The sequence below is a fragment of the Physcomitrium patens genome, chromosome 25, assembly GCF_059467195.1.
Source record: "Physcomitrium patens ecotype Gransden chromosome 25, ASM5946719v1, whole genome shotgun sequence".
NCBI classification, from domain to species: domain Eukaryota; kingdom Viridiplantae; phylum Streptophyta; class Bryopsida; order Funariales; family Funariaceae; genus Physcomitrium; species Physcomitrium patens.
This window is the reverse complement of record NC_143434.1, coordinates 11,951,320-11,976,162: the sequence shown is the minus strand read 5'-3', so window position 1 is coordinate 11,976,162 and position 24,843 is coordinate 11,951,320. Positions and strand designations below refer to the sequence as shown.

General features: G+C 36.1%; 2 protein-coding genes across 3 annotated transcripts; both read right to left on the bottom strand.

The window, feature by feature from the left end:
- Positions 1 to 6,767: 6,767 nt before the first annotated feature.
- On the bottom strand, positions 6,768 to 7,533 carry LOC112277110 (large ribosomal subunit protein eL30). Its single transcript, XM_024509090.3, has one exon. The coding sequence runs from the start codon at positions 7,402 to 7,404 to the stop codon at positions 7,066 to 7,068; it is 339 nt and encodes a 112-aa protein (XP_024364858.1). The 5' UTR covers positions 7,405 to 7,533; the 3' UTR covers positions 6,768 to 7,065.
- Positions 7,534 to 10,126: 2,593 nt separating this feature from the next.
- On the bottom strand, positions 10,127 to 14,152 carry LOC112277564 (uncharacterized). Of its 2 annotated transcripts, XM_024510046.3 has the most exons (6): positions 13,889 to 14,152; positions 12,757 to 13,237; positions 12,162 to 12,530; positions 11,452 to 11,694; positions 11,027 to 11,266; positions 10,127 to 10,661 (listed from the first exon to the last, which is right to left on the bottom strand). In XM_024510046.3, the coding sequence occupies exons 2-6, from the start codon at positions 13,068 to 13,070 to the stop codon at positions 10,400 to 10,402; spliced, it is 1,428 nt and encodes a 475-aa protein (XP_024365814.1). In that variant the 5' UTR covers positions 13,071 to 13,237; positions 13,889 to 14,152; the 3' UTR covers positions 10,127 to 10,399. The 2 variants fall into 2 exon arrangements, with proteins under 2 accessions (XP_024365814.1, XP_090103970.1); XM_090247844.1 differs by lacking the exon at positions 13,889 to 14,152 and having other exon boundaries at positions 12,757 to 13,580.
- Between the last annotated feature and the right edge of the window lie 10,691 nt (positions 14,153 to 24,843).

The following is a 24,843-nucleotide window of genomic DNA, read 5'->3' as shown; positions in this document are numbered from 1 at the left end:
TCCAGAGGGGAATGTAAAGTGTGAACGTGGACATGCACCAATTGTAAAAGCCTTAGTTAAAGCTTGCAATGGAAGAGCGAGAGAATGGCCTTGACTTCTACCTTATGCATTATGGACTAATCAAACAACACATAGTTTAGTGACCAGATATATGCTAGTGGAACTTATGACAAGTCAAAAAGCAATTATGTCACTTGAAGAACATGTGCCAACTTGGAGTATGCTACTATAGAAAGATGGGTTGAGAAGGGAGGAATTTTTAGCTATTAGAATTGGACAACTTGAACAAAGATTGGAAGATGTTGAATTAGCATTCAAAAGGTTACAAAAGGTAAGGTTAGGAAATAAGATTTGATTTAATATGCATTAATGGTTGAAGCTTAGAGCAATTGAAGAAGGTGATTGAATACTTGTTAATGACAGTAGTCTAAATAACCAACATAGTGCTTTGCGGAAGTTTTCAAAACATTGGTTTGGACCATATGTGGTAGTAAGAATTTATGATAATGCCACATATTCATTAAAGGAGTTAGATGGCATGAGATTGAAGATATCTATTGCTAAGAAGTAAATAAAGATTTTTAAAAGACAAGATAGAGAAATCAATATAAAGGATCATACTAAAGATATCAATATTTTTGAAGAAGACATTTGTTTTGAAGAGGATAATGAAAATAGAAATAAAATATTTGATAAAGAAAATGGAGAGAGTTGTGATATGATTATGTAGTGAAAATATGACTAAAAATGGTTTTTTAATTAATATTCTATTATATTAGTTCAACAAGAATTCAAAATATTTTAATAAGGCTTTTATGAAAGTCTCTTAGCTTATTTTCTTGTCTTAATAGCAAGTAGATAAAAGTTAGTTGGTATTTTTATCTTCTAGGATATAAAAACTCCTTTACTGCATTAGAAAGGCCATAAATTGATATAATTATGATAGAAGAGATAAATAGTTGATATGGTTGATACTAAGATCAAGTTGAGGTTAGAATTGGACTAAAAAATCCTTAGGATAGATTAGATTAATATCGGGGAGTTGACCATTTATGAAACAGGGTCGAAATTAGACCTCTAGTCACTAAAACAACTGCCTAGGAAAAAACAGGGATTCATTTGAAGTTCGCAGATATAAATTTGAGAGCTAGCTTAAAGTTCTTTTCAAGGACATAAAAATTATTTTTGTAGGATTTTTGAGGACTTAGCAATAGTTGTTCAAAGTTACGTTTGTATTGATGATTTGGATTTTATATAATATAACTAGGGCTAGCAATTTTGGCTAGTTCGTGCAATTGGTGTAACATCTACAATTCAAAACTTTATACTACTTGGATTATTAGGTGTGCTAAGTGTATATAAAATTTTGTGATAATCTAATGGTGTAGTTTAGAAACATCTGGGTTTTAGCACAAGAGGGTTTCAGAAGTTGGCAATTTGGGATTGAATAGAGTTTTTGTAATATTTGGAGATCTACTAGTTGGATGAAGGTGAAATTTGGCATGGTATCAAAGGACTTGAAGATCAAGCTACACACCAATTTTGAGTCAAAGTTAATAAGTGGTGAAGGAGAAATCACTACTGGGATTTTTGCTTCACTTTTCAAGTTGGTGACCAAGTGATATTAGTGCAATTTTTGGAGATTTTTTCACAATCTGTAGATTGGATTGGATTGAAAATTCTTGAGCATATAGAAGACTTACATTCACAATTGCATGCAAAATTTTATATCAAGTAGACAATCATATTAGATGTTTCAGCTTCTTAAAGTTAATTGATTAGGATTGGAACTTATAAGAAAAATCTAAATTACTTAAATATGAAAGTAACAAGGTAATTGGGGTTTATGTATGATTAAGGCTACTAAGAAGAGTATTTTTTAGCTCTTTTGAATTGAAATTTGAATTATATTCTTCTCATATGGGTGAAACCTATTAGGGTTTCTTGAATACTTATGAAATACAACCTCATCTTCTATAGTTAGGTGCTAGGTACATTCCTAAATAAGACAACATATAATACAACAACGTGGCAATGTTCTATAGGACCTCCAATATGTGTTGACTTTGTAGGATACATGCCTTAACTTACAAGGCATGATTTTCTATATTTTTGCCACATAATTAGCTTGTTCCTCAAGCTACTAACATGTGTGGCACATGGTTAACTTATTGACCAAGTTTCTAACCTAAAAGTTAACAATGGGCACCTATAAAGTCAAAGCAACATCTATGAAGCTTTTAGGAAGCTTTCTTACAAGATATTATAGAATTAACTTACTTTTATCTACTTCTATCTACTTCTACCTATTTATACATGTAATTATTGGCTTACATGTATATGTCTGTGACAATATGTGCAAAACATAGACAACTTATTTGCCAAGTGTTCAACATATTTATCACCTATAAACATGTAAAAAATCAAGTAAACTTACATGAAGCTTCTATTAAACTTTTCCACAAGATATTTTTAAATTTATCTATTCTGACTTACTTCTATCTAACTCTTCTTATCTAGATAATTATAAGAACAAGTTGATTATGACTATAAAAAATACAAGAAAAATTAGATAATAATTTTAAAATAAAAATATTTATATGATTAAAAATAGTAGATCATTTAATTTATTTTAATATATATATATTAAATAACTTTTTTTTTTTAGTTTTTTATTTTTTTATACTAGAAAAATTAATTCCTATTGAAGCTTTTAGAAGAGATTCTATAAGCTTTACAATGTCTTAAAAATCTATAAAAGTTTTTTTGAGAAATTTTAAAAAATAATATGTTTATGTATCATTAAGAAGGAATAAAATAGACAAAGATGAGATAGATATAAGACAACAAAGAACTATTTTTGTTATTTTTAATTAAAAAAACTAAAAAAACTTAAATCAAGAGTGTAATACAAAAAATATATTAACAAGATTGAAGATTGTCATAATTTTGCTTCCATATATACTTATTATTAAGAAGATTTTGTGAAATCTTTTTTAGAACTGTAAGACTTGTGACCTAAATATCTAAGTTACAAAATTATTTTGTAATATCTTTTTAAAATAAAAGACTTAAGGAACAAGTTTTAATAATCACATAATATATTCAGAAGAATTTGAAGATCTAAGCCACATATAAGAAGTTTCTTTAGTAATTTTTGACAAAGGTATCATCTATCTAAGATTTATTTACTTCTACTTATTTCTATTTAATAAGTGACATAAATACTTATTATATACAATTAAAACATAATTAAAATTAAATTAAAACATGTATATAATTTAGAGAGTAGAAAAATTATTAAAACCAAAATATAAATGTTTGAAAATTGATTTTATCAACAAAAAAATGAAAAATAAAATAAAAACCAAATAAATATATGCAATGCCAAAAGTTATCAAGTGGAAGATCAGATAGAGCAAAAAGACATTTTTAAGTTAAAAAAACTTTTTAGTTACATAAGTCATTACAATAATGTATTATAAATTTATAATAATCAATCTTTAATAATCAATGGCAAAAAAGCTATTTTGAAACCAGTTGGCTGCATTCACGAGGAGCGGTTTCACATCCTTTGCTCATTCCACGCACATTATTTTTCCTAAAGCCCTAATGCCAGTCACTGCTTGAACCACCCAATTTCTCAGAAGTGGGTGTACGTCGACTTATGAGGAGCATCGTTCTTTTAGCCCAATGGCGGATAATTGGCTTGTTCCTCCCCTCTGGCGTTCCGAGGAATTAAGAGTTTACAGTGCCGTTACTTTGCGAGACTTGTTTACTGATCTGTGTCATCGAGTTATGCTCATATAAGCGGTTCCAGGCATCGTTTACAGAGCATACGAAGCCGGTTCTGCAATTAAACGCTAGTTGAGCTCCCAGGTTTCAGTTTTATCTCGTGGCACACAATAATTTGTGAAGTGAATCTGCAGATACTGGACATGTGTTATGTGATATTATATACATGTTTTGATTTGTTAGAGAGCTGAGCTCCCGAAAGAGTATAAATATTGTATGGGTTTTCATGATCCACTGTGAGATTGAGTTTCGTAGATTGGTTTTGGAGGGAGGCAGAGGCGGTCTCAGAACCATTCATGTGTTCTCGACAGAACTTGGTTCAGGCAATGTAGGTAAGTTAGAGGTCATCACTGGCCACCACTTCTGCATTCAATGCAATCTGCCTCCTTCGATTAAAAGGTAAACCAGTAAAGCAATCGCTGTGCGCGTGCCATTGCGCGCCAGAGACGCTCGCATATCTCACTGTACGAACGGAAGTTCTACGTAGCTAGGGGCAGGGTTCATATCAGAGCCAACAGGCCACTCTATGTAATATACGATGTGGATCAAATTAGTACCGATCAGAGCAAGAAAAGCCTTCAGGGTCAGCTGTTAATCAACAACGCCTAGCAGCGTCAGGTCTCGGAGATTTTTCACAACATCATCTGGCTATGCAAAGCTTCAACACGTCATAGAGTCCAAATCCGAAGCTCTCACCACCATAAATGCAACTCAGGAGGCAAACGAGCCTGACTAAAACCAAGACCACTTCTCAAAGAAACTAGAAACCTAATTAGCAAGGATGCCAACAGCAACCTTAGCCAGGGATGTCTCACAACCACACACTTCATCTGGGTTCCTAACACCAGATGCCATGACTACTCAGGCGCAATCCGCCATAAACAATAACTAGAACGTCACTACTCTGAAACACAATCGGCAGAATATATTCCTTAAAGCCATGAGAGGACGTAATTAAAACAAAACACACCGAGTCACACATTACCTACGGCTATAATGCAAGCTTGACATACACGGGAGCTCGTGACATCGGAAAATGCGGCAATTAGCAGCATGCTCCAGAAATCTGCTCGAAAGGGCGAATTTAAGGCTCTACACGGTGGGCGAAGTAAATTAGGGATTGCCTTGAGGCTCTGCCATGGAAAACGGTATGGGATAGTTCTAACGTTCTCAGTTCCAGCGTTTCAACTTTGTTCTATTTCAGTGAACCCATGTCAAAGATACAATTCGTAAAGGTTACAATGTTGAATTTCAGGAGAACATTTTTGTTCACTAAAAATAATAACTCGCAAAACCCATTGTATTCCGTGGTGTGAATGATTAAAAAAATTAAAATTATAATTTTAACATATTTCCCCTGTAAACTTGTGTGTTTAAGAAGTAAGTTTACATTTTACTCTGTTCACGGTATTTTGTCAATATTGCATTAAAGTAATGATTTTTCTGAGCACATGTATATTGTGATAGCACTTATATTCCACTAAATCTAAAATCATATAAGTTAGTCATTGGGAACAAATAAAAATAGCTTTATCAATAGTTATCAAACGCCTTCGATTTGTAAAACACTTTGCCATTTCTTTACCTTGTCACTATTACTTGGTGACTTTATTTTAACTTAGGTAAAATCTACAAACGATCAAATCCCCATTTGCAAATAGAAATTTTTAAACTACATGCTATCAAGGGCATAATTCTCAAGATTTCTTCCCGTTAAAAGCAAGAAACTGTGGTCGTAAGAACTAAAAAATTGATTTTATTGTAACCGTTTTTTGCAACCGATGATTAAATCTTGTCGGTTCATCCGAAGATAACAACATTTCAAGAATAGATTGTACTTTTGATAGATCTGATGTTCTGCCTTTAGACATGACCCTCGTTTTTATCACTAAAATACAATTTTCCTAATTTACAAAACTCAAAATGCTTCAATATAAACTTTTGAAGTCACTAGTTTATATGAAGTCAATTAACTTCCAACAGCAGTGCTGTGAATACATGCTCAGATAAAGAATTAAAGGAAACTGAATATTAAAACACTTCCCAGATTATCGAAGTCACTAGAGAGCAATACCGATAGTTTGAATGACACAGCCGAGTGAAAAGACACAGAAACCTGCAGCCTAAGATAGAAATGATGGTAGAAAAGCAGAAAAACCTCAATATTGAATTCCAACAACGTAGAAAAACTTGCCAGTACTGCAGGACATAGCAATGCAGTTCAAGTAGCTGACTAAATGATTCAATCAAAAGGTGCGAAGAGTTGGATAAGCTAAGTCAGAATGAAGCAGCACCAATCCAGAAGGTTCATGAGGGCAAATTTCAAGGCTGCTTCAAATCGTAACTCACTCCGAAATGGAAGAATGACTTAGTTTAATGAAGAGAACCGACAGACAAGAAGTAGCCTCAGTAATCATAGCTGCAACCCAACACTGAAGCCAACTAAGGTGTGACTACACGAGTTTGAAGGTAAAAAATGCGTCGAATTGAAGAACATAGCCACAAATATGAAAACGAGCATGAGCATCCTCCTTGTACCCCTGGCCAACATGAATATTATGAAATGGTACACAGAAATCACATCCCCTCTCGAGGGCGAAGATTATATTAGGGCTGAAGGTATTTCTAAAATGACAACAAAGGTGCTGCCAAAACCGTATAGAAACCTCCAAGGAACTTCTCCACGCCAATGGTTCCAACCCAGGAGACCAGACGAGCTGCCTCCCAGCAATTATGTCGACATCTCTAATGAAATTCAGTTAAATAGTCCACAGGATACGATACCTGTCCCCGAGGCTGAGCCAAATCGGCAAATAACGAAAAAATCAAACCGTTCAACCTACCCTAGTTGCAACCACAGAAAATCGAGTCGACGATACACGGTTTCGGCAGTTCTACCGATCGGCGAGATTAGAGACGCAATCAAAGACACACGATGTACCATCATGCAAGGCTAAGAGCAATAGACAATATGAGGAATCACCACATTCAATGGGGCAAGGTACAAAAACGACAGTGACCCAAACCCTAACACTTTCAGCTGATCCATCACCCACAACATTTCCTCCTTCTAACGGCCTATCCGAGCGACGGCATCAGGGTCCAACAGCAAATTTCCCATCGCACCACACGTGCATAAGCTCTTCGCTTACACCAATAAAACCTGCAGTTCCAATAATCACCAGCTAACCTCCATCCGCCGCATCCCCACTCCAGCTCCCACACACACACTCTCTCTCTCTCTCTCTCTCTCTCTCTCTCTCTCCCTCTCTATTCGGCGGTGGGCATAGAGCGGATAATATCAGAATCGCCAGGGTCGGTAATGCTCAAAGTGCAGACACGGAAGTACTTCCCGCAGGCGGTACCCAGGTCCACATTGTTGCCGCTGTAGTGATGCACTCCGGTCTTAGAGAGCATGGCGTAGTACTCTATCTCCGACTTGCGAAGAGGAGGGCAGTTGTTGGCGATGATCACTAGCTTACCCTTGCCACCGCGCAACGACTTGAGCGTGGTGGTGTAGCCCAGCGTGTACTTCCCAGACTTCATGACCAGGGCGAGCCGATTGTTGATGGACTCCTGGGCCTTCTTGGTCTTCTTCGCAGCCACCATTGTGTCCGAGTTTTGTTTGCAGCGGGGCTCCCGCAGGATTATTTTTCTGACGGGCGCAACACAGCAAGAGCAACCCCCTCCCACCCCCCTGCTCGGCGATGGTGACACACGCGAAGAGAGTGGACGACGAAAAGAGCGAGCGGGAGAGTTCACTCTGTGAGTTGGCTTTCAACCCTCCCGAAACCCTACCCCCCCCATCTCCGTCTCCACATCAGCAGTGCCTCTGGTGCCCTAAGACCGTGTCTGCTGCACTGAATTCCGCTTCCTTCCATTCGTCCACTACCCTTTGGAAACAAACTTAGACCCATTGGAATTTTCTTAATGTATAACTTTTAATAAGAATGTTCAGGTTAAAAAAATGAAAAATGAAAATTTTACTGGGATCATGTTTGGATTTCCTTTTTTTAATGATTTTATTATTTATTTAAGTTGTAAGATATGTATTGATATTATGTTTTTATAATTATTGGGATTTTCAGAAAAAGAATTATATGTAAGCAATGATTCTTGTGATTGAATGCATGATGGATTTACTAATCTCTTAATAAGAATGTGTTGATATAAATTTGGTGGAACAAAATAGTTAAATACTATGATTGGGGACTTTACTTTAAGAGTGTTATATTAAAAGCTTGATATTTATGTGTAATAACATGCAGTATGATACTAAATTGCAAAACATTGTGAATGAACATGTAACAAAGAATAAAATTACTATTTTACATTAATACCACTAAATACTAAATGAGATAATGAAAAATAACACACAAATGTGAAAAAACAATATATATCAATAAAATAAAGCAAAAATAATAGTTACAAATGACATAGATATAACCTATAGTTGCAAAAATGCAACAAAAATATTTAAAACTAAAAGTAAATAAATTCAATGGTTTAATTTTGTATTACATCTGAAACTTTTGATTGTAATATATAATACTCATGATTTATCTTTTATAAGTTCTATCATCACATGTATATGAAATCTTACAACTTGCTTTTTAAAATTTTGTTAATTGATATCTATACATGTGTTTTTTATAAAAATAAATTATTAAAAATATACTTTTGAAACATCAATTTTACGAATATTTAAATTTAACTAATTTAAATTTAAATTATTTAAAGCATATTTTATTCTATAATGATCCTAATATACATGCACAATCATATATATATATATATATATATATTTATCTTTATATTATTATTTTGAGTTGTTGCTTTAAAATAGATTTTAAAACTTATAAGTCAAAGATATGAATAAATTCTCTTATAATGTTTATAGTACGTTAATAACATGATGAGTTCAAAAAAAATTACGAATCTTTTATTTAAAAGTATCATCAATAATAGAATAAAAAGATCTAATAGTGATAATAAAGATTTATAGAATTTTTATGGTTTTAAATGCAAGTATAAATACTTAGTGCTATTCTGATTGTAGAGTACCACAATCATCTTATACAAAGGTATGATAAAAAAAAAAAAAAAAAAAAAAAAAAACTTCGGATTTCCAATAGAATTTTGAATAAGAAACAATAAAGCTTCTATTTTACTTATTAGAACACACACATATATTACACCTCATTTGATTAATTTAAAGTTGTTGTAAAAATTATACAATTAAAAATAAACTCAAGGAATTTTTGAATGTATGTTGGATAGTAATTTTAAAACAGTATTAGGTTACTTTTAAAATTAGTAGTTTTCTCTTTCATAAGGATGTGAAGAATTATTTAAAATTAAAAAATTAAAAACCAAAAATTAAAAATACAAAAGAGACATGACACTAGAATAAAAATAAGATTGGAAACAATACTAGCAATAGAGTCACTTTTCTCTGGCTTCCAATCTTATAGTAATAAGTTTAAGGTACAAATTGTCTTACCTCACTTTAAAATGGCAACTTAGTTCTATAGAATATTCTATTAAATGATCTAAAAACTATATAAGGTCCTTGAAGTGTAATGAATCTTGAATAGAAACATGTAACTGTCTATGGAAAATTTCAAATGACTAGGACAAGTAATAGAAGTTTGTAGAAAGAATTTAAAGGTTGTGGAGGTTGGTAAAACTAGAGAGAAGTCAAAATTTTACTTCAGAGGTTTTAAAAGATTTTAGCATATTTCAAAAAATGTTTAAGATACAATTTAGTTAATGTTCAACAAAAGGCTTATTAGATCCTTTTAAAGGTATTATAAGAATACACATGGAGATTTGTTTCATTTATTTGATTTTTTTTGTCAGAGTCTCATAAATACATTAAAATATATTTTAAATTAGTAATTATAAAGAAGTATATTTTTATTTATAATCATTCGATATTATAATAAATACTAGTGTTCGTATGCATAAATCTACAAGAATAAATTACTATAACTAAAATAAATAAATAAAAATCAATTAAAAATTGCCCATTCAAATCTAGTAAATACATTGCGTATCTTTATGTCAAGTATTAAAAATAATATTAAAAATCAAATCAATATTTGCTTTGAATCTTTTCTCAAAAACCTTCAAATATCTGTTCTAACATTGATTCACATTCAAGTTTGGGTGCGAAGCATGTCATGGCTATTCTTACTGGATTCCTGAATTCCAACATGAATGTTTTATGTTCCATTAAACTTCAATTTTGGTGCAGTTTCGACAGTGAGACATGAGGTGATGTGAAAAACAAACACACAAAAGAAAGATCAACATAAAACACATCAAAAACTTCGAACTGGTTACTGCTGATAACCTTATTATCTTTGAAACATCTTGAAAAAACTCAATAGGATGAAAGTAGTACTTGGGTTTGTGCAAGTATTGAAATAGGCATGGTAGATAAAGGTTATAAAAGAATTTTCTTAGTCTATGAACACTGACTTTGAATATCACTAAAACCTTAACAAGATCTGACGTAACCTTAAACTGAGTTTAACCACAAATGACATGTGGATACTTATGCCTCTTCACCGTGTTGGAGTTGATGAGATGTTGCAGTTTAAGCGAGAACTTTGTCGGTTTTAAATGGCTTCTTATTCACCCAATCGAAATCTTTGACAGCGCGATCTACCACTGTATTTGCAATTGCTAACGATGATGTACATGCAGGAGAAGGTGCATTTCGCACGTTGAGAACAACCCCTGACGACCCATTTTCAAACAGAAAGTTACCGATGATTTTCCCTGAGTCGTCGATTGCTACAGCATGAACTCCGGCCCAGCCATGAACTGTGTGCTCCACCTCCAACTTTGGACAATACCTGTATTATAGACCCACAAATGCTTTAGAACCTCAGCATGAATAGGGCCGATGTCAGTGAAATAGCGGAAGCTAATTCACCATTAAAAAAAAAACAACAAAACAAAAAAAACAAAAAAAACAAAAAACAACCATGAATTACATACTGGAGACACGACGAGAAGAAACCATCTAGAAAAACAAGTTGAAGCTCAATCGGCGACTGAGCTGACAACACTCAGTCTGCTCACTTCAGAACGGAATCATCCTTTCACAAAGCTTCAGCTGTCAACCAACTGAATTCTTGTTTCACTCGCAGATCATGCGGACGAACCAACACAGTCTAAAGTAAGGTAGACATTACAAGGGGAGAGGCTCAAAGATTACCGTTTAGCTTCTCCCACGAAGGCACGAGTGTTAAGGTCGCGCCATATTTCTTGAAAGACAATGCCAGGGTTGCTAAGTACTAACTTCCACAACCCTTTGTTAATGGCGAATAGGAGAGTGTCCTTCATGTTAACCTTCCAAAACTTGTAGCCCTCCTTTGACAAGGCTAAAGCAGAATTGGGGCCAATAAGGACTCGACCATCCACACGTGGAGTTAGATGCACGCCGACCATAGGAAATCTGCAATTATAAGAGGATTACCTTAACCTCCATGCATCTCGATGATGAGGTGAAAAGATCTTATTATGAATCATGAATCGATTTCCAATAATCTTCGACAAACAAACTTTAGGAAAAAGAGGGGAGATGCGGCGGCGAAGATCGAGAGCTAGAACCAAGACCCAAGAGTAAGGAAGGAAACAAACTTGGGGTCAGGAACTGGATAGATGTTGCGAGTGATGAGATTGCGATATTCCGGCCTAAGCTCGTGATAGGTACCCCTAAAAGGGAGAACCGTTGGACCTTTTGCACCTCCTGCCATACTGCCCACATAGTCGGCTTGAAGACCCCCGCATGTAATTAGCCACTTGGCTTTGACCTCATCACCGGTCTTGCTTTGTAAAGTTACCCCTCTGGAAGCATCTGCATCAATCCCGATCACCTCAAACCTGTTGATAGGAAACATAACAACTTATTAACTACACATACAGTTTCTCAATGATGGTAAATTTCAAAGGAGAGAATATGAATAGGTCATATTTACAGTCAGTGAGGAGTATCTGGATGTGCAAAACCCACAAATGAGCAAGAAAAACATCTGATACACTCTTGACTAAACAACTGGAATAAAACTGTAGAGGAGGTACCATCGTGTTTCAATCCAATCCATTCAGAGCAATTTGGAAACCAAATAATGAAAAATGAAGACAGGTGCCAAGCTAGTTTTTGAGGTTCAGAAAATTGCAACTTGAGCGTTGAACCTCAATTTTTGTGAATCATCATTGTAACACTCCAAATTTTTTAAAAAAAAAAAAAAAACAAAACAAAACAAAACAAAAACTGGTAGCGACGTGATTGCAAGACGTGCATGTAGATGTACGAAGGAGTATACGTGCGCATAATGTCGACAGCTTACCCGGTCCGAATTTGGCCGCGCCCGGTTTCGAGTACATCCTCGGCGTATGAACGTCCAACCTTGGCATAATCTACGATTCCAGTATTGGGGGAATGCAATGCACGAAGAGCACGGACGTTGGGTTCAATGTCCAAAATCTGCTTCGGGGAGAGAAGCTCTAGTCCTTGCACACCATTTGCCTTTGCACGCTTGTAAAGGTTGTCTAGAATGGGAAGTTCGGAATCACGCGTGGCAACGATAAGCTTGCCAACGCGCTTATGAGGCAAGTTTTTCTTTTCGCAATAGTCGTACATTCGGCGAGCCCCGTCAACGCAAAGCTTCGCCATGTCACTTCCAGGTTCATAGTAGATGCCTGCATGAATCACCCCACTGTGCACATTCCACATTACAACCCACACGGTGATCCCACTCATACACCATATTTACGGAACGAGCTACCCTCACTCCACTACTCAATGAAATTGATAAGGAGGGAGAACACCAACAGGAAGTCAGAATTGGAACTGGGTGTGAGTCCTAAGCGCGTATTCTTGGCAGACGGCCGGTAAGGTTCTAATCTGGCATTGCTAGGGAGTGGAACTCAGTTAAATCGCACCTATTATGAGAGGTTTGGTGCTTCACAATATCCTGCTCCTTCTCGACCACCACAACTTTGGCACTCGAAAACCGATTTACGATCTCACGTGCTGTAGCCAACCCCACGATCCCACCGCCTATAATAGCTACGTCAGCCTCTCCATTTTTCAAGTTCCCCCTGATACTGCTGCTGCTGCTGCTCCTTCGACTTTCGCAGAACGGCACCATCCATTGAGGGACGAACCCCGGGACATCAGCCAACCCCACAGAACATTCTCTGACGAGTCTTAGTCCTGACTTACCAATCGACGGCAACTTCCCATTCTGAGCCATGCCGATCGAAACAATTATAAACAGAATATGGATCCTCTTCTTGGCTAATGTTTGCTTCGCCACCAAAACTGCACCGGTTGGCCGATTTGTCGACCTCAAAGTAGACAGAGCCTAAGCAGCCAAGTACGAGCTTACTTTCACGGAATCCTGCCTCTTTGAACATGAATCTGCTATCAATAAAAGTTACAAAACATACAAAAAAATGTTGAGCAACGAATTAGGACATTCACAAAGGCCCTCATGCGTTATCAGCAGGTGCAAGATCAGAACAATTACTCGGTCCAACACTCACTTTCGCTCCATACCTTAATTCAACATAGGAGTGTATTCAGATGCACTTTCTCTATCCAAATCAATCGCGCCCAAACCCCACATCGTACGAGTACAACACAGCAAAAAAAAAAAAAAAAAAAAAAAAAAAAAGAAGAAAAAAAAAAAGTTAACCACGTCAAAGAGAACATTGACTTGACTTCGATAGTTTTAGTACACCGTGGACGAGCCACAACGCCACGAGCTGCAAATCACACACGTGTAACCCTGCATGCACAGTAAAATCCCCGGCATTGCGCAACACAGATGAACGCGAACCTCAAAACCCTAAACAATCTGTCTGACGATCGCGAGAAACCCCTCCCCATCACCACCTCCAGAAAATGAGCAAACTCAAGAGGAGAAGACCAAGCAGGACAACTCAGGAACAAACGATGCGATCCAAACGATACAAAAACACCCGAAAGAGATTTTAAATAAAAAACAGCAGAAGTCCGATCAAACAAGCAAAGAAGACACTGAGGAAGAAGAGCTTCCTGGTGCCTTACTCATATCTGCATCATATGGTTACGACCTCATATCTGCATCGCCACAGTGCGCATGCAAGCGCGTGATGCAAGGTTTCCAAGCTGCATCGCAACTAAACCCAGAAGTGGGTGCGAGGCTCATGGTCGAATGTGCATGCATCTGAAGGGAATTGGGTGGCACTTGTACGCTGCATGGTTCCAGAACAGCAACATCATCATCATCATCGTCACCACTACCATCACCGAGCATTTGCACAAATCGTGATAGTTGCTGGGTCCCTCCGTTGCCAGGGTCTTCATCTCCCTCGCCCCGTCCTCGGGCCCATACAACACTCATGGAAGGTAGAGTCGGTTTCGGAATCTCGACAGGAATCCGGATTTTCTTCATGAATTTCTTAACAAATTCTCGCACGTCTCGTGGGGACCTTCCAGCTCCGGCGCTGCAAGTGGCGGAGACTCTGGCCGAAGCTGAGTCGGCGTCGTCGTGCCCCGGGCGGGCCTTCGTTCAAACATCGACGCCTCGGTTCTCACAATTTCATCCAAATTGGCAACTCCGTCCTCGTTTTCGTTCATCCATTGTGGTTGGTACCCGCGGTCTTGTTCCTTTTGTTGGCCACTTATATACTAAGCTTGAGATTATGTACAAGACATTATTATTGGATGGCTTTTGTATGAGTATATGGCATCATGTGACTCTTATTTGTCTCTCTCCTTATCATGTATTTTTTTTAGCCATTTTTTCTTATAGTCAAACTACTGCAATTCTTTGAAACTTTGATCATGCACTTATAAAAAGATGCACATGGGCACAAAAAACATTGGCACATTTTTAATAGAACATTGGCACAATTTTTTATTCTATATTTTTTTTTATAAAAACATAATTTTTTTAAAATTAAAGACTACCGAGTTTTTATTTTTAGTATTCTAACTGTTGGACTTAATTTCATACTTGATTAGTTATGTTGCAAATATTTTAAAAGTGGATTGAGAATACAAGAGAAAATAATTGTTTATTATTGTTGGGTCATTTTCAAGTTCTAACATTGTAAATCATTAAAAAAATCAAAAAAAAAAGACCCAGAACAATTCCATAGGAGGGCTATTATCATTAAAACTTTAAATCATCTAATATTTCTAATCACTACAAATTGAGAATTTTTTAGAAGTTACTACTTGATCTTAAAAATATTAGATTAGTAATGCTGTGACTTTATTGTGATTGTCACAATTATTGAATTTTTTTTCAACATGGTTGTAGAAAAAAATGTATCCTCATTTGCACTAAACCACATATTGTTTTTTTTTTTTTTTTTTTTTTTTTTTTTTTTTCCTTTGTCTAAATCTCATTTTTCATTTTTTAAAAATTGTTTAACTTATTTACCATTCTTTAAAGCCAAGCCTATTATCGATTCATTTTTTTTAATTCCTTTTTTTGATTCTTTATTGTAAAATTAAATAACTACACTATATAATATTCTTATTTATTTATTTCTTCATGATTTTAAAATCATGAAAATTAGTAGCTGTTATTATTGTGTTATTTATCTTTTTTAAAATCCTTACTAACTTAAAGTGGCTTTGTTCAAGTTACTTTATCATGTTTATATTGCACATAAATTATATAACAAAAAAAAACTATGTTTTAGATTATTAAAAAAATCACAATGTGTTTTAACTACAACTTGAGTTTATTTTAGTTTGTTATAAAAATACAAAGTTTCAAGAAATTTGATTCATGTATATTTATATCTTAAATTTTTTTTTAATAATTTTTTTATATTTATATTTTTTATTATATACATAAATAGAATTTAATATAAAAATAAATAATGAATATGAAAATGTTTCAAATAGAGTAGTTTAGAAATCATCTAAGCATCAAAGTGTAATACATGTATGTATTGCTTAAGTAAATGGAAGTAAATAGAAATAAATAGAAGTATATAAAATATATTATGTAGATAATATTTTTCTTAAAAAACTTCAAGAAAGTTTACTAAATATGGATTAGATGTTTAAATTCTAATAGATATACCATATGACTATTAAGACTTATCCTACAAGTTTTTTTTCTTTTAGAAAGCGGCATTGGAAGCAACCTTAACTTGATGCTTGGGCCACAAGTATCAAGGTCCTTAAAAACTTCCACAAAGTTTTTTTAATATTTATTACATATGGAAACAAGAGTGAAATCATATTCAATTTTGTCAATGCCTTTTTGCATTTTAATCTTAATATAATACTCTCTAGCTTCTTTGTATTTGACAATAACTATTCTAATTTTTGTGTGTTTGTTTGCTAGTTCGATTGTTGTTTTTTTAAATTTTAGGTCTATCTTGTATTACAAATTGGAATATCAAAAGGCTCTATATGTAGTCATTTTTTTTTTTTTTTTTCATGATAACATATGCAACACAATCCATTCATTTATTAATATCTAGAGACTTACAATTTATGATAAATTATTAAATGTTTAGAAAACACTAATGTATCTAATTATTGTGATATTAACAAAAAAATAAAAAAATAAAAAAATCTACACATAGTGCTGATGTGTTACCAAAATCATACATTTATTTTACAACTATTTAACTCTTACAATTCTTTAAGAATTTAAGAATACTGTCTACATTAAACTTGAAAAATAACATAAAATTTTCAATAAAAAGCTAAAAATACTTTATTTGCAATTTTTTAATATTTTTTATTATTTTTAAATATTTCTTGTTTGTTTAATTGATTTGCAGACAAGCTTGATTGGCAGGAAACGCCATGCTTGTAAACAAGCCGAACACCGATCATGCCGCCTGTCTGGATGTTCCAGTTCATTGATACAACTTGTGGTGAAATCCTGAGCATTCTTCTCCGACCAGGGTAGAGGGACCCATATCCCTCGGCATTCCACCGACAACCAAGAGCTAGACAGAGAACTAATGAAGGGACTGCTATTATTCGGGACAGAAGTGTAGCCGCAATCCTGGCGGCGCTGTACTAATGCCAACTCACATTGATTTTTTTTTTTTTTTTTTTTTTTTTTTAAGGAGTTGCAGTCCCTCCGTGTGAATTCCTCCTGGTTTTGTTGAGCTCAAGCTCCGTTGGCACGTGAGGGTCTTCCTGTCAACCCGGCCTTGTCCTCATGAACCCTCCTGACTGTTGAAATGATGGGTATTGTTTCGAGCCAGACCATGTTGCAGGCTTTGGATAAGATCTTGACCCTTCATATCCATGCACTGCTGATGGAGTTTGGAAAGTCGGATTGCTACCTCTAAAACCAAGCGTGGAAAGAATTGTAGTGTTACTACTGATTACTATTGTATAGATTTATTCATGTGTGTGTGGGTGTGTGTATATATATATAACTCAATTGACTAAACAAAAAAAAGTCCATCCTCATGGCATTGAAATTGAAGGTTTGTTACTGCCTATGCGGTGATGAAAAAGTGAACTACAAGAGTTGAAGAGAACGGAACAATCTGGTGAGAAAGTATCGGACACATCAAATTCAGATTCAAGAGCCTGGCTTCACAACATGGTCCAGTGTACAACATAGAAGATATTTTTCGTTATGGTTAACGCCTGTGTATGATATCTCAGGATATAAATTATGTTTCCTTCATGTACATTTGTTCCAATTTCCTCGCTTCCTAGTATTAAGAGTAAACTTCCTAATTTTCCTTCACTCTGAAGATGTCGCTCATTCTTCACATATTTCTATCAATACCAACAAGGAAGTCCTGCTGCAAATGATTTTCCTAGGAATTCTCTCAGGCTAGCTCGCCTTCTAGCTATCCACATGTTATGATAATCGCGTTATGGTACAATATTCTCCAATTACTAATCCATGTGTACAATCCTAACCAAACAACCTTGCGGCGAAATCATGCCAGTTGGACTGTCACCCAAGCTAGAAATAAGATCACGTACTAGCTTAATTCTCAACGTGGAATTGAGGAAAAAGGGGAGCTTGACCTCTTCCGGAAGGTGTAGTAGATTCATTCCTGGGAGAATTGAACAATGTGGGCAGGAAATTTAATGTCACGAGCCTTGGAGATGGAAGTGACTCAAGCAAATGTGTGCTCAGGGGAGTGGCAAGTGGAGAGTCCACACTCTGCACCTTCGCACCATTATCTTCCCATTCGTACTGGTTTTCTGCAGATGTGGAAGATTTCGAACTGGAGTCCACATGCGACTTGAGCCTTGACGCCAGGGATTCGGTGGGCCGTCCGGTCAACTTCTGAACCAGACTCAGGAATTTCTCCGGTTCGATCTTATACACTATGGGAGAATGCGCATGAATGATGCGGGGTTTTGCACATCGTCGGGATCTGGTAAATTGAGAACCTTCCGGCCTCCGGACCGACGATTTGCCCGAGGATATCTGAAATCCGCAGCTCCTCATCCCCGTTAATTGGCTCCGCCGGACCGGACTAGCCATTCAGTCGAATTGTTTTCCTCTATGAAGCTTGATCGAGGGATCCCGCCGGAAGAAAACCCACAGCGACTGCAATATCACAAATCAATGAAGAAATCTCGAACCAATCCGCAAACCAAAAACCACAGCACTCGTGCTCTTGGGTGCCAAAGGAAACGTATCAATAGCAATCAACGACAGCCTACGAAGGACTAGTGGTGTGAAGGCAAGAATACAAGCTGTACATGTGTGGTACTCTTATTAACGATGGAAGGGGAGACTGGGGTGCCAACTTAGAGTTGCAGCAGAGTGCACACTCTTCCTGAAAACAGCACCTACCTCACGTCGTTATGGAACATAGGAATTCAACACGTACATACGGTAGAGATACGAAGCCAGCGGAGGTTCCTTCACTAGAACCACCGGAGACATATATTTCCATGTGGGTTACAAGATCGACCCCGTCGATGGACTTTTCATACTTCCTCGGAATCTACCAGTCGTTGTGGGTGCGTTAGTCGACGTCGAGAACGCGGCAGAAGCGGATGAGGCAAGACCTCGTGCGGGGGGGGGGGGGGGGGGGGGCTCAGGAAATGAACGATCTGCCTCTTCCATCCATTTTTTCAACCATCGTGCATCCTCTGTCGGGATTCATTCCAACGTGTTTCTTGGTTTTTTGGGTTGTGCTGATTTTTCATAGGTAATTTTTAGAGTAATTTTTAGAGTAATTTTTAGAGTATTTTTATGGTTAAAAATTACACACACAGAAAAGAGGTCTTTAATATGCATCAGTTTTGAGAAATATCTAGTGTGAAATTTCGGTTTTTATGCTAAAATTTTCTAACATTTTATGAATGGAATTTTAACCTTGTTGTGAGTTTATTATTATTTCAAAAGAAAATGTGTGATTTAAATATATACTTTAATCACAAGGAATAAAACCCTCTTTTTCAGTTGGTGGTTTAGTAAAAATAAAAAATAAGTTCAAATTTTGGACATGGACTTGAAGCTATGCTTTAAAGCACTTAATAAGACACCTTCTTAATTTTAAATGTCATTAAGATTTAACATCTGATTTGATAAGCCTCTCACCAACTTTGGTATAATAGATCATCAAATAATTATTCGTGGAGGCTGAGCATCTAGTGGAGCTGGCATCTACTCAAGAAGGCCACGTTCTTAGCCATATTCAAGTTACAATGATCGGCAATGTCGACGATGCCACCGACAAATTGCTATACCTAGTATTTCGGTGTTTTGTTGACCCGGTTTGGTTAAAGTTGTTTGATGGTGAGCTTTGAGCTATGGATCAGGTGCCCTAAACTGTTCAAAGCTCAAAGCTCACCACCAAATGAGTGTCGGTCATGGTGTGGTTGCGAAAGATGGTGAAAGAAATCGGCAAGTCCGAGTCGATTTTGAGCTTTGGTTGATCTCACAAGGCAACCATCATTGCTGGACTGTCGCTGCCGAGCGGAACCCAGACCAGCATCAACAGAAGGTTCGACACCCATTGGTAAAACAGCCATTTTTATGGGAGTGGAGGAAAAGACAGACTGAGTCTCGTGATACCTCTCACTGTATCGGTACTGGTGCTCTGCAAAAAGCAGTTTGCCATTAGCTGCAGGTGCTCGTGAATCTTTGTGGCCGGTAGAAATTGCGGTGGTTTGATACCGGTTAGAAATTGTGAATGTGCATCTGGACTGATCTTTTGATGGACAGGATCAGCAGGACATGGTGGGTTAAAACAAATGTGGGGATAAGACCAGGCGTGGAAGAATTTAGCCTCTAGCAGTCATCGAGTTCGATCCATTTCAGCCTCTAGGTCCTCATCCGTTGACGTAACAGACCTGGAATTTGCAGAGTCAGAAGCAAGAGAACTGATAGAATATGAGATACCGGACCGACTCTTCTGACTGAAACGTAGACCCGAGAATCCGCAAGAATGAAAATGTCAATTCCGGACATTGTTCTTCGTTCAAGACCCACTGAATGATCAGTGCTGTTCAGAGGGAACCAACGGTGGCTGAACGCTTCGATTGAATGGTTTTGTTACAATTTTGTGCGTCACGGGACGTCATGGTTTGAAGCTGGATAAATTTTCCACGTGGGCATTTTGTTGGTGAACTTGAAAATTCTCACGATTATCGTCGGCTACTAAAAAATTTCTAAAGTAGATTACTAGATGATATGCATGCACCCAGTGGGCCCCAAGAAAAAATTGATGTATTGTAAAGTCAAGCTAACAATGTTAAGAAAGAACGATATTTCTTGGTCCTCATCAAAAGAAGCATGGGGCGGTGTCCAAAGTCATACGCGATCAGGTCGCTTGAATAACTAAACCTTGAATCTCCATTCCGCAGCAGGCGTGGCATTTGAACCCTAAATCCGCGACTGAGGTCCTTGTGTCGTCTGTCTCCCGTCTTTTTAAATATGCAACGCAATGGGGGTTAAGCAGTCCTCCACGCATTAATATCGTCGTCACCGTGCCATGGCGGGAACAATATGAAAGCTCACATCAACTGGGAAGGATGTTCTCCATCGCGATTTTCGTAACCAAAAGCCAACTTTAAAAATGCGGTGTGTGGGACTTGTAAACCTTGGCGGTCATTGGTCCACTGTACATTTTTGAAATACTTCCTCTAATGGCTCAACTTAGATCCGCTTGAACTTATGAACGCGCTAGAGGAGATTGAAAACTGGAGAGCTGATCGCTTCCTCGGCCTATCCGTAAGGGTTGACTGCATAAAGTTTCTTGATGTGGTAATTTCAAGCCTGAAAAGCTTACGCATGGATAATATTCATAACAGTGAAAGTCTTCGACGCAAACCATCATGGGGTTACACACCTGGTAGCCGAATCGGTGAAAAAAAAAGTCGTAAACGGTATCTTTTTCCACTTTTTGATATTTTTAATGGTGAATAGAAGATGATTGCCTAAAACTGAGGCCACCAATCCTGACTGATGGGTCGTTTTTGTCTGTATCTTCGAATCTATCGAAATGATAATAAAATAAAAATGAAGCGGTGACTTCTGGAATCTTACGGTTTTTTTGAAAGGGAAACCTGTTGGGAATTGCGTGATGGAGTGGTTCGAATAACTCCGTTCTTGTGGTTGTGAATCCTTTCGTCAAGTTGAGTGTGTCAATCAAAGCTCTTGCTGACTGCAAGCTTTTCCATGGAAAACCCAGAGCGCAAGAGGTGCACAGAGAGCTTGGGCTTCATCATAATACAATCGGAGATTGCTCATGAGCTCTCATCGACTGGAACTAGTCTGATGCTTGCACAATTCATCACATACCATAAGCTAGACAATTTGACGATGTTGTGTGTGACCCACAAGTTAGTGCTGCCGCATCCAAGCAGAAACAAAACCTACTGCTAAGGCGCAGTTTCGATGCATCTTGTCTCTTTCAATTTCGACGGTAAACAAGCACAATGCAGAAAGGTTTCAGGGGATAACTCAGTCTAGAAAGAAATCCAAATCCTTGAGTTGAATAAGTAACAGCTTTTCCTAGTTTTCCCCCACACCAGAGTTCCGAGCATTCATTTCGAGGGAATGGAGGCTAATGGAGCGTAAACGAGTGTAAACATCAACAACCCGTCGACGCACAAACTAGCTGGACTACACACATCCAACAAGAGCCGCAGAATCGGGAAACCGCGCGCCCATACGCCCGCTCCGAAAGTTCACACAATCCTACATGAAGAGTTTCTGGAAATGGTGCAGAAACAGACCGGGCGGTCAGATCCTGCGCCGCCCACGTCTTCCCTGTGCCTTGACTCGGCCGACATTGCAAACCCATTAAAAGTAGTACTTTCAGGCCCCCATCATCAGAGCCGACATCGCCACAATCACACGCCGTGGCGAGCATTTGCGAGGAGGTCTCATCGTCGATATGCTTGACAACACCCAATTCCCTCTCATGACCAAACTTGTCGATGTCGATTCTGCTAGAAACGTTCACAGAAACGACTCCATTCCTCCTCCTCGCAGTCAGTCAGTCATTCACCCGATGCATCACTGCAGCGTGTCATAGACTGCATCAGATTGGTAGGAATGAACAGAGAAAAGAGTTTGAGAGGATAGATGTGGATCAACATGGTGTCAATGCACAATGGAGCAATTTATTTTTACAAGTAATACTAGATTCCAAGTTATCTCTCCGTGTGGCGATTCTTAGAAGGATGATTGTTGTATCAAGGATGAGCATGCCCTTCTAATGTTGTACACCAAACAGTACCATTTGTTCTCCTGAACGAAAAAATAAACTCTACATTGCTCTATTTTGAGTTCAATAGTGATATCTACTAATGTCTTACATGTCTTACATTAGTGGAAGTTTTGTGTCCTATATTACTTAATGTAGAAAAACTAAAAGGGCTTGGAATATATATACATATGAATATATTTTTATTTATTATTATTTTTATAATATTATATTTTTCTAATTATTATTTAAAGGAGTTTGTATTTTAGAATATTTTTTCAAATCCAACTTTGTGTTTTGATATCTACAAAATTGATCTTTAAAATTGCAAGGACAAAGAAAAAGCTTCAAAAAACTTTATTTAAAAAAAAATTAGATTAGAAATAAAAAAATATCTATATATATATATATATATATATAAAATATAATAATACTAAGATATTTACAAAATATTTATAGGCATGCCTATTGCCATATAGACTTTGACTAATGTTACATATACTTCAATTAATGCTACATACACTTTGTTGTAATTAATGAATCAACAAACAATCTTCTTATAAACAAACTGGTCATACATTGAGTACCTCTTGAGTTACTGACTATCATGGATATATATATATATATATATATTTATTCTAATATTTATCTACATGATTAAATAGAAGTAGATAAAAATAAATCTATTTCATGATATTTTCTATAGAAGCTTCCTAGAAACTTCTTAGACATTGCTTTAACTTTACATGTCTTTGTAATTGATTAATAGGTTAGAAACTTAGTCAATAAGTTAATCACACATTGATAGCTTATGAAACAAATTAACTATGTGGCATACATATAAAAAACTTGTCTTGCAAGTTAAAATATGTGTCTTGTAAAGTCAATATATTTTGGAGATTTTATAAAACACCACCATGTAGCTCCTAATTAATAATATATATAGAGGTTGTCAATGCCTTTTTAGTCTTTAGTCTTCTTTCAAGACTTTATGATTTTTTTTATCTTTGGCAATAGCCATTTTAATTTAATATTATACCATATTCAAATAATATTATAATCTTTTTGAGTGACACATGAGTATATTGAGGTTTTCTTTCTTCAAGTTTCATGTCCTCCACAATTTGATAAGAGTGCTAATTCATTATTTTTGTCTTGTTTTAGAAGTGAGTGGATTATCCTAATTCTATATATATTTATCCTTCTATATATATTTATCCTTCTATATATATTTATCCCAATAGTTATTTATATGATTAGGTAGAAATATATAAATATAGATTAATTTCATAAAATCTTCTAAAAAAGCTTCCTAGAAGCTTCATAGACAAGGTTTTGACTTTAGATGTATTTGTAACATAGAAACTTTGCTAACAAGTTAATTCCATATAGTAGCTTGTAGAACAAGCTAACTATGTGGCACATACATAGATAACTTGCCTTGCAAGTTTAGACATGCAACTAGCAAAGTCAACATGTTTTGGAGGTCCTATATGACATCGCCACATAACTCTTAATTAAGAGTATATATGGAAGCAAGAGTGAAGACTTTTTTATTCTTATTAATGCCTTTCTAGTCTTTAGTCTTGTTCCAAGACTTTTTAGTCTTGTTCCAAGACTTTTTAGTCTTCTTATTTTTAGCAGTAGCCATTTTAGTTTAATATTATATCATCTTTGAGTGACTTTCTAGTTCTTTTCAATAACATAAGAATGTATCAAGGATTTTTTTCCTTCGAGATTCATGTCCTTGATAGTTTGGCAAGAATACTAACATATTATTTCTATCTTGTTTTAAAAGTGATTGGATTACCATACTTCTATTATTGTATTTTGAAGGTAGTGGACTACCAATCTTTAAACAAAAAAAATCTTTTTTTCTAACACTAATCTTTTCTTTAAAGAGAGTAGATTATCCCTCTTTGTGGAAATTTTTATTAAAAGTTGTGGATTACCCTCCTCTAATTTAACTTTTTAGATTTGTTTGAGTTGTCTATTAAAAAAAAGATTATAGATGCTATTCCTAGCAGAAGTGAAAATAAATTTGTAACTACTACGGATTTTTACGAGCTTGTCAATATTCTTGAGGTGGAAATTTCATCCATTACCAACATCAACCATGGAAGCACTACTTCTATACCTATGGGAGAAGTCTAGAGTCTATGTCAAGAAGTTATGTAGTTGAAGGAAATAAGTCAATTAGCCTCACAACCAAATTCAGGGGATCTTACTTCTATAAGCTAAAGAGAAGCAAGAATTAGTATGCTCGAGAAGTTTGATGGAATAAGATCAAAATTTTGAAGGTTTTTACAATAAGTTAAGCTCTACTTAAGGTTACATCCTTTCCAATATGCAGAT

What these genes read in the sequence shown, in the direction of transcription:
- LOC112277110 (XM_024509090.3), bottom strand. Translation starts at nt 7,404, where the DNA reads ATGGTGGCTGCGAAGAAGACCAAGAAGGCCCAGGAGTCCATCAACAAT.
- LOC112277564 (XM_024510046.3), bottom strand. Translation starts at nt 13,070, where the DNA reads ATGGCTCAGAATGGGAAGTTGCCGTCGATTGGTAAGTCAGGACTAAGA. An exon ending in TATCCAGTTCCTGACCCCAA is followed by an intron (nt 11,267 to 11,451) that starts GTTTGTTTCCTT and finishes TTATAATTGCAG; the next exon opens with ATTTCCTATGGTCGGCGTGC. An exon ending in TTCGTGGGAGAAGCTAAACG is followed by an intron (nt 10,662 to 11,026) that starts GTAATCTTTGAG and finishes TCTATAATACAG; the next exon opens with GTATTGTCCAAAGTTGGAGG.